Raw genomic sequence first — 14,305 nt, 5'->3', positions numbered from 1 at the left:
CTGAACACATCCCAGGAAAAATCAATCAACCTAACTCTGAAATCTCGCCTCTAAACTTACAATAACCCCATATGATTCTGTGGTAAAGTAGACAAAATGCTTTCTCTGTTAACTTTTTGGCTTGGTGACATTTGAGAATGAGGTGGACAAGAACTAAAACCAGCCCCAACAGTGAGTAGATGGAGAAACAGAAATAAGGTAATGAATTATCAGTAAAAGGAATAGCACTGACAGAGTATGCATTAAAAAATAAATACTGTTAAATGAATGGACAGAGTATTAACATTCACTCATGTATACTTTTCTGTTTGTTTTTTTAAGAGAGAAAAGGAGAGGGAGAAACATCAGTGTGAGAGTGAAACATTGATTGGCTGCCTCCTGCATGCCCCCTACCAGGGTGGAGCTTGCAACTGGAGTATGTGCCCAGGGCAGGAATCGAACTGGCAACCTTTTGGTGCACGTGATGACTCCTAAACAACTGAGCCGCAATGGCCAGGGCCACTCATGTACACTTTTGAGATTCTTGACTGACTGCTACACTATTTACTGGGCATGTTTCAAAATCTTGTGGCAAGGAATAGGAAGGAAGGTTCCCATTATAGAACTCTTCCCTGACATATATTTTAATACCTTTGAAAATAAATAGATGCTTTAAAACAGGGGAGGAATAGAGGGAGGGAAGATTCTGCTGGAGAAAGTTTGGACTCTCCCGTAAGTTTTTCTCCTTATTGTGAGGCCTCACTTAATGTCTACTGTCTCTCCATCACTAAAGGATGCAGACACTTAAAGTTAGCATACTGTAATAAATGTACACATAACTTGAACATGCCAAAAAGTATCTCACTTTTCTGAGTTATATTCTATGTACACTCAAAATGTAATGGCTTTCATAATGTCAGATGTAATCTATTCACTAGAATATCTTGAGAAGATCTCCTATGTGCCAGGCACTGGAGAGACATGGTTCTTTGCCCTCAATGGAAATCACAGTCTAGGAGGGAATACAGAAATTAAGCAAGCAATCAAGAAAAAAACCCATAAAACATAATCACTAATCATAACAGATAAATAGGGAGATGTAAGAAAATCCAGATAAGAAAAAGGATACAGGGGGAGAAGGGATGCTTGAACAAAGGACTGAAGGAAGTCAGCTAAGGCAGAGAGGGAACAGGATGTACCAAGGTGTGATGCCAAGAGGAAGCCTAGTTCAATAGAAAAATTGAGAGGTCAGTGCAGTTTTAAATTTCAATGCAATACCAACCTCAATTTCACGAAGTTTGGCTCGTTTTTCCTCACTCATTTCAGAGTACTTAGAGAACTTGGACTCGGTCATCTCTTCTTTGATTGGATTAGAATATAAATGATGTTCTTCAGATTTGGAACTTTGAGTATCTTCTTCATCTTCACTTTCTTCTTCTTGACTTTGGAAATAAGCAGAATACATTGTATGTCAAGGCAGCAAACAAAAGTTACATTTAACAGTCTGGCTTAAACTGCTTTACAGTTTAAATGACGCTAATAAAATATAAGAGGAAAATTCATCACAAAAACATTTTTTACAAAATATTTTATCAAATAATATAGATAATTTTATAAAACTGTTTCCTGCACAGAAAAAGTTGTGGCTTAAACATAACCATATTTTCAAAAATTCTGCTTATGTTAATGTTATGTGTGCCTTTCATTCTGTACCAAACTTTCCCTGAAGCAGTTAAATGAAATCACAGTTCACAGTGACTTCCACCAGCTTAATGTTTAAAAAGCCAAGTGTTTACCCTTCCTTCAGCAGAACCTATAAACGAGAAGAAAATGTCAGTTTGAGGCACACAGATTTGCTATGAAACAATCAATGCAGCATGTAGAGAAATTATTTGATTAGCATATAACTCTTGGAATAAAGAAAGCATGTGTAAATTTTAAATACTGGCACACTAATGATACTGAAAGTTGTGCAGGTTCTATGTCAGATAAGAAGAAAATGAAAAATTAAGTGACTAGCATGGGTAGGGATATGAAGAAGAAATTTTTCCTGTCCATCCCGCTGGCTGCCATCTAGGGAAACAGACAGGCAGGCAACCATGTGTATCATTACTACCACAGGATTAACAAAATGTTCTTCAAGCACACAAAAAAATGAAGGGGCTTAAGAAAAAGTTGTGTTCTGCATCTGGGCTTTGTGTGTGTATATGTTAAATCTGGGCAAAGCAAGTAATTTGTGTACAAACAAACTCAGAATGTTTATGTATATAAACAAAATTCCTTATAAACAATATTGTAAAACATTACTGGTTTAGCAAATATGCCATTTCTCTTTGATGTTTGATGTCTCAGCTGAGAAGCCCTTATATGTTGGTATCTGGGTACTAAATAAATTCTACCATAAGTAGGAGTCCTTTTAGTATATAGAAGACTATTGATAATAATGTAAAAACAGTTATAAACAAATTCTTTCCAAATAAGAATTTCATTATTTTAGAGCCTGACAAGATTTGCACAGTGAATGAGAAAAACATAAGCAAAGCAGATAAAATTAAAGTACTGGCAATTTAGAATAAAAAAAGACATGATATTAAAAGAAAACTAGTTTTTTGGGGTTTTTTTTTTTTTAAGAAAACTAGCTTAACGTCTCATCCAAAGGTGCCTTCCAGAATATTACTACTATGCTTTATAAACTTAAGACTCTCAGAACCCACAAATCATTAGTACTATATATAGGTACAACTTAACACAATACTTAGGTAAGGAGAAAAAAAATCAAGGCCAACTATTAAACAAACACTATATTTTTGGAAATAAACTTTTCACTTAATATTTCTCACTAATCTGTCAAAAACTTCATAAATGTTTTACTAAATTTTTAAACACAAGAATTTCTTGTTTTATGGTACATAAAACTTTTACAAGTGTTTCAGATGCTTTAAACAGCTCAACTGTGTGTGTGTGTGTGTGTGTGTATGTGTATGTGTGTGTGTGTGCGCGTGCGCGCGCGCATATTAATGCAGGTGTTTACTGAAGGATTATTCTGGAAAGGGTCTATCAAAATAAGGACGTGACACTGTTAATTAAATTGTGACACCTGCATAATGGAAATTACTTAACTTCCAGCCTATTATTTATTTGTTTCAATTTCTTTTCAAGATTTCAAATATTCCTTGTGCACTTACCTCAATGACTGCTTGTAAATATAGATGACTACAAAGCAGCTAAATAAGTAGATTGACATGAAATAATACCCATAACACTAGTGTGACAAGCATTGGTCACAGAATAGTATGTACAGTACTATATAATTAACTAGAGACCTGGTGCACAAACTTTGTGCGGGGGGGGGGGGGGGGGGCGGGGTGTGTGTGTGTGTGTGTGTGTGTGTGTGTGTGTGTGTGTGTGGATTCCTTCAGCCCAGCCTGCACCTTCTCCAATCGGGGACCCCTCAGAGGATGTCCGACCGCTGGGGTCCTATGGGATCACAATCTGGAACCACTAGCTCCTAACCACTCACCTGCCTGCCTGCCTGATCGCCCCTAAATGCCTCTGCCTGCTGGCCTGATTGAGCCCCCAACTGCTCTCCCCTGCTTGCCTGAGCTCACCCCCAACTGCCTCTGCCTGCCTGATCACACCTAACTGCCCTCCCATGAGGGCCTGATCTCGCCCCCAACTGCCCTCCCCCACCAGCCTGATTTTGCCCCTAACTGCTCTCCCCTGCCGGCCTGATCGCCCCGAACTGCCTCTGCCTGCCTGACCATCCCTAACTGCCCTCCCCTGCCGGCCCGATCTCGCCCCCAACTGCCCTCCTCTGCCGGCCAATTTGGTTCTGATTGGTCAGTTTCTATGCCAGTCAGTGTCAAAAGCTCCGTCTCCTAGGCAGTCATTGGCTCCTCACAGTTGACCAGATTTGGTTCTGATTGGTCAGTTTCTATGCCAGTCAGCATCTCTGGGCCTATCAACAGGGCCTGATCAGAAAGGCAGGGCTGATCAGCAGCCCCGGTGGAGGCCTGGAGAGAAAGGGAGGGGCAGCTGTTGGCCAGGCTGGGAGAGAAAGAGAGGCAAGTTCTGATCAACGGCTGCCACAGAGGCTACAAATCAGACCCTGCCTCTCTCTGGGCCTGATCTGAAGCCCCCTTGGCATTTTCGGTCTGGTTGAGCCTTCGGTCATAATCGGTTGTTACGACCCTGGCTCTTTATTATATACATGTTTAAAAATGATACTCATGTTTTTACATATACAGAGAAAGGATCTAGATGGCTGGACACTAAACATTAACCATATTATTAAGCCTATTATTAAATGAGACACACTATACTTCAATAATTTAAGATATATATATTTTGCCGAGACCGGTTTGGCTCAGTGGATAGAGCGTCGGCCTGCGGACTGAAGGGTCCCAGGTTCGATTCCGGTCAAGGGCATGTACCTGGGTTGCAGGCATATCCCCAGTAGGAGATGTGCAGGAGGCGACTGATCGATGTTTCTCTCTCATCGATGTTTCTAGCTCTCTATCTCTCTCCCTTCCTCTCTGTAAAAAATCAATAAAATATATTTTTTAAAAAAAAGATATATATATTTTAGAATTGTCATTTTAATTTTTCAAGGCTCAAGCAGTGTGTTTTAATTGGTTATGACTTTAGCTCTTAAATTATCAATTCTAGGTTCAGATCTTATCACAACGTCATCCTGCTCTTTAAAGAAATAGAAACTCAAGACTCTAAACCCATACAGAATTCATTACAAATGAAGTTATATTACTATTTGGAACTTTTATCCAAAGCATTCGTGATACTATATATTTTTTAAATCACATTTCTGCCACAAATGCAATTACTAGTTTCAAAAAGCAGCTCCTTAGTAAAAAGGCGTTTTGGATTCAGCCACTAGAGAGCAGTAGTGAGACATAGGAAAATTTTAAGGCTCAAAGTTGTATGGGAAAAACTTCCTTGCTTTGTACTTTCATAAAATTATTTTTCTTGTCATGATTTATTTAGAGCTCCTAGAAAAATCAAAAATATAAATATTTTCAGTAACCCATGCCTTACTATATGAACATGATTACTCTATTCTCAATACTACAATGCATTTCCATTCCAAACATTAACACAAATATCAAATGTATGCAAAAAAATTAACACCTTTATAAATAAAACCCATTAAACAATATCTGAGCTCTGCAATGGCTTTTCTATCCTTTCTTTACCCTAAATTAAATAATCATTCTATGGGTACACGGACTCATTCTACAGCAGTGATTCCACAACGTTGAAAGATGTTATTAATGGGATTATAGATTTAAAAAGTTAGAAAAACTACTGTTCCCAATTCCTATACTCCTAAACAGTCTCAGATAGGTATTTCCACAAACCACATCTACATTTTTAAATACTCTGTGATAACAATTGCTGACTTGTTCTGATCACACTGATATTTATGGAAAAGCATTACTGTTGCCATGTTTTCCTCATCATATCAAATTGTTTCCACAAATGGCTCTAGCTGGTTTGGCTCAGTGGATAGAGCATCAATCAGCCTGCGGTCTGAAGGGGTCTGGGTTTGATTCCGGTCAAGGGCACATGCACGGGTTGCAGGCTCGATCCCCAGTAGGGGGCGTGCAGGAGGCAGCCAATAAATGATTCTCTCTCATCATTGATGTTTCCCTCCCTCTCCCTTCCTCTCTGAAATCAATAAAAATTAAAAAAAATTGTTTCCACAAATGCAAATCAATCACGTTTCCTTAACAATCTAAATGCTACTAATACCCATTTATTGAATCCATTCAAATGCTCAAATTGTGCTGGGACACAAAGGCCCCTTTGTTCACTCTTCCATTTGAGACCAATAAAAAACCAAAGGTTAAAAAATTGGAAATTTCTTCTTTGTGTTCTTGAGGCCCTACCTTTTCTATTTAAAAAGTTAACTTCCGGTGCAATTATTTTAAAAAAGGTGTCAAGTGCTATGGAAAAGCTACTAATATTAACCTGCAGAATTGGGAGCAGGGATTCCTATAGTTACATTTGATGTCAAATGCAAAAACAATTTTGGAGTGATGAACAATAAGCAAAACTCAAAATTACAATTTCTTCATGCATTAAGGAATATTTTTTTCCTTTTAATCTTAGTTCTTCTGAGGTTTTTACATTTAAATAACATAACAGAGTATGCATTTTTCCAGCAATGTACAATCCAAAAGAAACATAACCTTCCTATTCACATTTTAATAATAATTTTCTGTGAAACCAAAACAAAGACTTAAATAAATGCGGGTGACCATTTAGTAACTACAAAATGAGAATGTAATACCTAGGACAGAAAAATAAACTCAAAAGCAAAGTGAAACCAGATGCAGCAAGACCAGAAATCTAAGGCTCCTCATTCACTGGAAAAACAATGGATAACTAAAATTGACCCCCATAACAAGGTTTTTAACAGTGAAGTTTCCCTCTTTACTATTATTTCAAGTATTTTTTAATGAAAAAAGGGAGCACATATGCAATAAGAAACAGAGTATATTAAAAACTTAAATCATTAGACTCTTACTTTTGATTTTCTTCTTCTTCTGATTCTTCATGCTGGTCAAATAACTCCCATTTAGAAGTTGTTACAGCTGGATGGAAGAGAAAAAAAGATCTAATTCCATAAGATAAGTTAGCATTTTTGCAGAAGCTTAGTAGAAGCCCAGTTGCAGAACTGAAATTTTATATTACTGGTTATCTACATGTATTTATTCAGTCTTTGTCCATTTCTATGCTAAAATCTATTTCTTTCCTCCTCACACATACACTATACTTTTATTCAAATTCATGAAGTGACAAATAATGTTATCCTTATTTCTGTGCTAGATGATAAGATTTATTCATTAGAACCTACAAGTATTAACAATTACAGATTATAAGCAGTAGGATACATATGGAAGGCAGATCTAACTAAGTCAAGCATTATGGGAGGGGCAAAGATTGGTTTCTCTGAAACTGACTTCTAAGTAGATTTCCACACAGGTACAGCCTCCCATCTACATTTTCTACTGAAATGCTTTAACCCAGTGGTCGGCAAACTGTGGCCCCTTGAGTGTGGCTCTTTCCATAAAATACCACGTGTGGACGTGCACGTACAGTGCGATTGAAACTTCGTGGCCACACTCAAGGGGCCAAAGAGCCGCATGTGGCTCGCAAGCCGCAGTTTGCTGACCACTGCCTTAACCCTGATTTCTTTAGTTACTCTCAAGGCATAAAAACGGAAAGATCTAAAGGAATTATAGCAGGCCCACAATGAAAACTTAGCTACTAGACATAAATCTGATAACACTGGGTCTTAAGGTTGAAATATTGTAAAACATAAAAACATACTCACATACACCAATGATTGATTTTAAGAACTGAATTTTCTAAAATTCAGTATTTGTTTTTTTACTCACCCTGTGCTTCTAATTCAGATTCATCTACAGCTTCCCATTTTGATGGAGCAACTTTAAATATAGGCTCATTCTTCTTTGAGTCTTCAGTGGCATCCACTACTGAGGAAACATAAGCCATTAACCCTGACTTCTAGGGGATGACCTAAATTAAAGAATTTACGGGTATTCACTGTATCAGCTATTTTCAACCGGTGTGCCGGAAAAAATTTTAAGACGCGCAATACCTGACCTCTTTTCTCTTAGATTGTCAAATTAAAAAACAACAGCAGATAACACAACAATAGCTGCCCAATGTGAATGAATCAAAATTATACCTTTTTTGTCAGATTGGCATAAAATGGTATTTTTTGGTGTGTTGCATGTAGAATTTTAGTAATTATAGTTTATGTATGTGACATGAGATGAAAAGGTTGAAAAATCACTGCAATGTAATAAAAATAAGGCCACACATGGACTAATAATTCTAGTGTCAAAAACAAGGATTATGTCCCGGCTAGTTTTGCTCAGTGGATAGAGCATTAGCCCACGGACTGAAGGGTCTCAGGATCCCAGGTTTGATTCTGACCATGGTCACACATACAGCGGTTGCAGGCTTGATCCCAGCCCTGTGTGGGGCACGTGTGGGAGGCAACCAATCAATGTGTCTCTCTCACATCAATGTTTCTCTCTTTCTGTCTCTCCCCCTCCCTTCCACGCTCTCTAAAATATCAATGGAAAAATATCCTCAGGTGAGGATTAACAACAAAAAAAAATAAAAAAATAAAAAATAAATAAAAACAAGGATTATGACTACACAATTCTCTGCATCTGAGAAAAAATTTTTAAATAGCATATAAATCAACTCAGAACATGTAGGTTATTTTTATTTCAAGCAAATGGAGAAGGAAATAAAAGAATCTTTAATACCTTTACTTAAATTACCATTTAAACCAAAGATTTCATATATCATGCAATATCTTAACATAATTCAAATGTAATGGAGATTGCACAGAATTCTTATTTCCAAAACTGATTTTTGGCAGATAAGAAAACAGCCTATTTGTTAGGAAGACTAATAATAAAAACAGAACTGATAACACCAGGCACCTGGGATTATGAATACAATTGAGCACAAGATTTTACCTTTAGTTTCCTGACAATTAAGACAAAAAAGAGCCCGACTGGCTCAGTGGTTGAGCGTCAACCTGTAAACCAGGTCACTGTTCAATTCTCGGTCAGGGCACATGCCCGGATTACAGGCTCGATCTCCAGAGGGGATTGTGCAGGAGGCAGCCAACCAATGATTCTCTCTCATCATTGATGTTTCTATCTCTCTTCCTCTCCCTTCCTCTCTGAAATCAATAAAAATATAATTAAAAAAATATAAGACAAAAAAAGAAGCTTGTTAATATAATAGGCTAACTGTCCCAACAAAAAAATGTGACCAGAATGAAAATCTGTTCTTCACATAGTCAATTGTATTACTTGTATTTCAATTTGGAAAAGGCAGAAATAAAAAAATAAAAAAGTCAATGGCTGACATCTTATTCCCTTTTTCCATATCAGCTTGTGTGGACATTCAGAGTTTTGGAATCCAACTTGGATATTAACAGATTTAGATTTAATCAGTCTGAAGTCTGCACTTACAAGGCACTCCATCAAGATCATCATCAAAACTCTTTATAGGGACTCCATCAAGATCATCAATGGGTGTAGCATCAATAGGAATTCCATCCACATCTTCCAAAGGTGCACCATCAAGCTCTTCTTCAATAGGGGCACCATCAAGGTCATCTGGTACATCCTATGGAAACACATATGACAGTAACATTTTCTTTAACTTACTGAAGTCATATTGCTAAAGATGAATTCGCAGTATAGAATAAACCAACTAACTGGATACCCACATTCCCAGGTCCAAAGTGAGGACAAGAATATACAGGGTGGAACAAAAGTAGGTTTACAGTTGTTTGTATGGAAAATAATATAATCCTACATAGTAAAAACCTAATATGCAAGTCGACCAAATGGAGGAACGACTGGTAGCTATGACATGCACTGACCGCCAGGGGGCACTCAATGCAGAAGCTGCCTCCAGCCCACAAGTCAGCCAAGGCAGGTGCCTGTAAGGGGGAGCCCCGATCACGCCGCCCATCACCCCGCAGAGGGAGGCGACAGGTGCCAGGGGGCGGGGACGGCAAGCAGGTGGCGCCAGGCCGGCTAAGGCGGGTGCTAGCGGGGGCCCTCAAATTGTCCTGCCGGTCACCCCACAGACTGGCCCTGATTGTCGGCCAGGGCTAGAGGCCCTACCCATGCAGGAATTTCATGCACCAGGCTTTTAGTACTTAATAAGTAGTAATACAAGAATAAACTGTGTTTTGAGTACTCATAACTATAAACCTACTTTGCCCCATCTTGTATTTTATACCCTGGCCAGTGTGCTCAGTGGTAGTGTCGGCCTTAGCACCCAAGGGTCTCGGGTTTTGATTCCGAGTCAGAAGCACATAGCTGAGCTGCAGGTTCAATCCCCACCCCAGTTGGGGCTCATGAGGGAGGCAACCAATCGATGTTTCTCTCACACTCCCTCTCTCCCTCCCTTCCTTCCACTCCCTAAAAATCAATGGAAAGAATATGCTTTATCATCCAGTCTGACAAAGAAACAGTAGTCATTCATTCATTCATACATTATTTATCAAATATTAACAAGTGTTTACTGATGCCAGGTACCATGTGAGGCACTGAGTATATAATGATGAGTGAAAAACAAGCTTGGTCCCTTGGTCTCTTCTGTCATAGAGCTTAGAATTTGGGGGGAGGGGAGAGCCAGGCAACCAGATAATCACAACAATCTTACCCTATATAATAAAACACTAATATGCAAATCGACCGAACAGCAGAATGACCGGTTGCTATGACGTGCACTGACCAGCAGAGGGCAGACGCTCAACGCAGGAGCTTCCCCCTGGTGGTCAGTGCGCTCCCACAGGGGGAGTGCTGCTCAGCCAGAAGCTAGGTTCACCGCTGGCAAGCGCAGTGGCGGTGGCAGGAGCCTCTCCCGCCTCCGCGGAAGTGTTAAGGAAGTCTAAGGGAGGTTCGACTGCTGGCTAAGGCCCGTTCCCCGGGGAGTGGGCCTTAGCCGGCAGTCGAACATCCCCCAAGGGTTCCCGGACTTCGAGAGGACGCAGGCCAGGCTGAGGGACTCCCACTGAGTGTATGAATTTCATGCACCGGGCCTCTAGTATACATATAACTGCAACTAAGATGAATGCTAAAACAAGGAGGTATATCATACTATTAGAGTACATAATAAGTAGGTTTCACCTAAAGAGGTCAGAGAAGATTCTGACATTATGCTTAAACTGAGGTCTGAAGAGCTCAGGTAAAATAAAAAAGATGTTCCAGAAAGAGCTATGGTAGGAGGAAACATTGTACATTGAAGAAAAATAAAAACAAATTGAAACAAGGACCATGTGGTTGGAGTATGGATGCCAATTAGGAGTATCTTGTAAGGAAGAAAGTGAAAACATGATAGCTGGATTAGAATTATAAGTATGAAGGATTCAAGAACTACTGAGGAGGTAAAAAGCAACAGAATGGTGATGAATAGAATCCGCTATCATTGTGGTACATCTTTCCATGTACATACTTATTTACATAGGAGGCCCAATGCACAAAATTTGTGCGGGGGGTGAGGGAGGCATGGGCCAGGGGAGGTCCCTCAGCCCGGTCTGCACCCTCTTGCAATCTGGGACCCCTCACTCCTAACCGCTCGCCTGCTTGCTCTTTACCACTTGGCTCGCCATTCCTTAGCACTGCCACAGAGGTGGGAGGCTTCCACCACTGCCACTGCACTCACCAGCCATGAGCCCAGTTTCTGGCTGAGCGGTGCTCCAGCTGTGGGAGTACACTGACCACCAGGGGGCAGCTCCTGCATTGAGTGTCTGCCCCCTGGTGGTCAATGTGCTTCATAGCGACCAGTTGTTCCGCCAGTATTTCTGCCGTTTGGTCGATTTGCATATTAGGGTTTTATTACATAGGATCTTTAGTCTAACAAAATAAAATCCTGCTACATATATTCTCAATTACTTGCTTCTTTCTACTGGTATACAGTAAATCTTTTCATGTCATCAAATAAGAAAACAGTCACTGATTTTCACATAAGGACACAAAACAGAGAATTCCTGTTACAAATAATCTCAACTAGTGAGTTCTAGTAATTACAGCAACAAAATCTACTATTTAGTGGTAAAAAGTAAATATTTTCATGAAGAAATTTTATATCTATAACGTATCACACTTCCACAGCATCCCCAGAAATAAATTTTAAAATAATCAGACAAGGCCCTGGCTGGGTAGCTCAGCTGATTAGAGTATCGCCCCTATACACCAAGGCTGCAGGTTTGATCCCATCATGGCACATACAAGAATCAACCAATAAATGCATAAATTAGTGGACCAATAAATCAAGGTTTCTAATGTTTCTCTGTCTCTCTCTCCTTTCCTCTATTTCTCTCTGAAATCGATATATAAAAATCATTAAATATAATAATCAGACAAATACACTGAGTACCTACCTCTGTTTCCTTTTCTTCAATAATATTTACAAGTCCTAAGAAAATATTTTGCAATTTGATCAAAAATGGTTCTGGATAAATTGCCCAATCTTCCCATGCTCTGAAGCAGGTCATTACCCGTTGCTAAAGAAATAGGAAAACATAACAAGTTATTCATGACAACGTCTCAAATTTCATCTCATGAAAATAAATATCACAATTTGTTGAATTTTTCACTAGGTCAACATTCTTTTTAAAATTTATAGAAAATAACTATCATTGCCATGTTTTTAAATAATCAATGTCACCTTCCAATTAAAAATAATGAAAAAGAAGCACTATTTGCTCTTGATCACCTAAGATCAATGTCCCATACATATCACTAGTGCAGTGATGGCGAACCTTTTGAGCTCGGCATGTCAGCATTTTGAAAACCCTAACTTAACTCTGGTGCCGTGTCACATATAGAATTTTTTTGATATTTGAAACCATAGTAAAACAAAGATTTATATTTTTGATATTTATTTTATATATTTAAATGCCATTTAACAAAGAAAAATCAACCAAAAAAATGAGTTCGCGTGTCACCTCTGATACGCGTGTCATAGGTTCGCCATCACCGCACTAGTGGTACACATGAGGCCACATTCTGGGAAACATTATCTTAGGAACTTATGAAAGCTGGATATCAAGGTATGAAGATATGACCCAAATTCCTTTATGAGCCAATGAAGTACTTTCTAATTCTGGCTAACACTTTTTTTCTACCCCATCCCTAAACCTCTCTATATAATAAACTCTGACTTACGGTCATTTAAGGTGAAAATATTTTAAGTGCTGTTGGTTTGTTTGAATCCCCTAAATGATGTTGTCATTGGGCATCTTTCCAAGTTAAGAAATTTCCTTAAAAAAGTCTTCTTCCAATGAAAATATATCTATTTATTCAATTATAAGGTATTTTGTTTAGCTTTTCTTAACAACGGCTTACAGCTTAAGAGGTTATAAAAAATTAGTAATGCATATAATTGTAAACATGAATAATTAAAATGTGTGTTTCTAACCCAGACAAATTATAAAAGTTAACAACAGGAATATGGTTCTAAGAAATGTATTGTTAAGTGATTTCATCGTGCAAACATCAGAGAGTGCACCTACAACACCTATATGGTACAGCGACTACACTCCTAGGCTGTATGGTATAGCCTATTGCTCCTGGACTACAAACCTCTGCAGCACATTACTGTAAAAAAACATGAGATTAAATCAAGCACAAGAGAACAATATTCAAGAGATTTATGAGGCTGTTGCCAGGTAACACGACATACTAATTTACGGCAAACTTTTTAAAATGCCCTGGCTGGTGTGTCTCAGTGATTAGAGCATCAGTCCACACACCAAAGGGTCAGGGGTTCGATGCCCAGTCAGGAGCACATACCTGGGTTACAGGTTTGATCCAGGCCCCTGGTTGGGGCGAGTGTGGGAGGCAACCAATTGATGTGTCTCTCTCACATAGACGTTCCTCTCTCCCTCTCTCTCTCTCTCTCTCTCTCCCTCTCCCACCCCTTCCTTCTCTTCCACTCTCTAAAAATCAATGGAAAAATATACTAGGGTGAGGATTAACGCCCCTCAAAATACAAGATTGATAAAAGTTAAGTATATACATAAATGAGTATGTCATTTATTATCATTATCAAGTATTATTTATGACTATACATAATAGTAAATAGCATACTTTTATGTGACTGACAGCACAGTAAGTTTGTTTACACCAGCCAGCATTATTACAAAGATGTGAGAAGATGCTGCACTAGTCATTACGGTATCACTAGGCTAGGAGTTTTTCAGTTTCACTCTAATCTTATGGAAGCAACACCATATTGTTAAAAAATTATTATTTTTGTTAATCCTCACCTGAGGATATTTTTCCATTGATTTTTTAGAGAGTGGGAGGGAGACAGGCAGACACAAACACTGATGTGAGAGGGACACATCAATTGGTTGCCTTTGCACATGCCCCGACCAGGACTGGGGCGATGGAGCCTGCAACCCAGGTACATGCCCTTGACCAGAACCGAATCTATGATCCTTCAATCTGTAGGCCGACAGTCTTTCCACTAAGCCAGACTGGCCAGGGCCCACCATCATTTTTTTACTGAAATGTCCTTATGCAGTGCATTACTGTATACCATTACAAAACAAGTAATCTTTTGAGTGTGTTTTTTGAAAAGAGAAGACTAATTTTCAGCGAATTTTTGTAAAATACTTAAAACTAACAGTCGACAAAATAACACTAAATAATACATTTTAAATTTCAGGTATATTTTGAAATGAAGGTAACATTGCAGTAAATTTCAGAATAATTTCTGAATCAGG

General features: G+C 38.8%; 1 protein-coding gene across 11 annotated transcripts in view; it reads right to left on the bottom strand.

The window, feature by feature from the left end:
* The window catches only part of LOC118676351 (U2 snRNP associated SURP domain containing), a 76,550-nt gene that overhangs the window by 10,739 nt on the left and 51,506 nt on the right, over nucleotides 1-14,305 (bottom strand). For 8 of the 11 annotated variants that reach the window (XR_004974088.1, XM_036350136.1, XM_036350138.1 and 5 more), the window contains 5 exons: nucleotides 11,954-12,076; nucleotides 9,027-9,183; nucleotides 7,401-7,499; nucleotides 6,527-6,593; nucleotides 1,262-1,421 (listed from right to left, as the gene is read on the bottom strand). Coding sequence is in view for 10 of the 11 variants with exons in the window: in XM_036350136.1 (XP_036206029.1) it covers nucleotides 1,262-1,421; nucleotides 6,527-6,593; nucleotides 7,401-7,499; nucleotides 9,027-9,183; nucleotides 11,954-12,076 (606 nt within the window). In the remaining variant the exon portion in view is untranslated. The remainder of the gene's footprint in view (nucleotides 1-1,261; nucleotides 1,422-6,526; nucleotides 6,594-7,400; nucleotides 7,500-9,026; nucleotides 9,184-11,953; nucleotides 12,077-14,305) is intronic. The other 3 variants (XM_036350134.1, XM_036350135.1, XM_036350142.1) reach the window with 1 other exon arrangement.

The sequence above is a fragment of the Myotis myotis genome, unplaced genomic scaffold (genome assembly GCF_014108235.1).
Source record: "Myotis myotis isolate mMyoMyo1 unplaced genomic scaffold, mMyoMyo1.p scaffold_m19_p_2, whole genome shotgun sequence".
Lineage (NCBI taxonomy): Eukaryota > Metazoa > Chordata > Mammalia > Chiroptera > Vespertilionidae > Myotis > Myotis myotis.
This window is presented reverse-complemented; position numbering and strand designations above follow the sequence as displayed.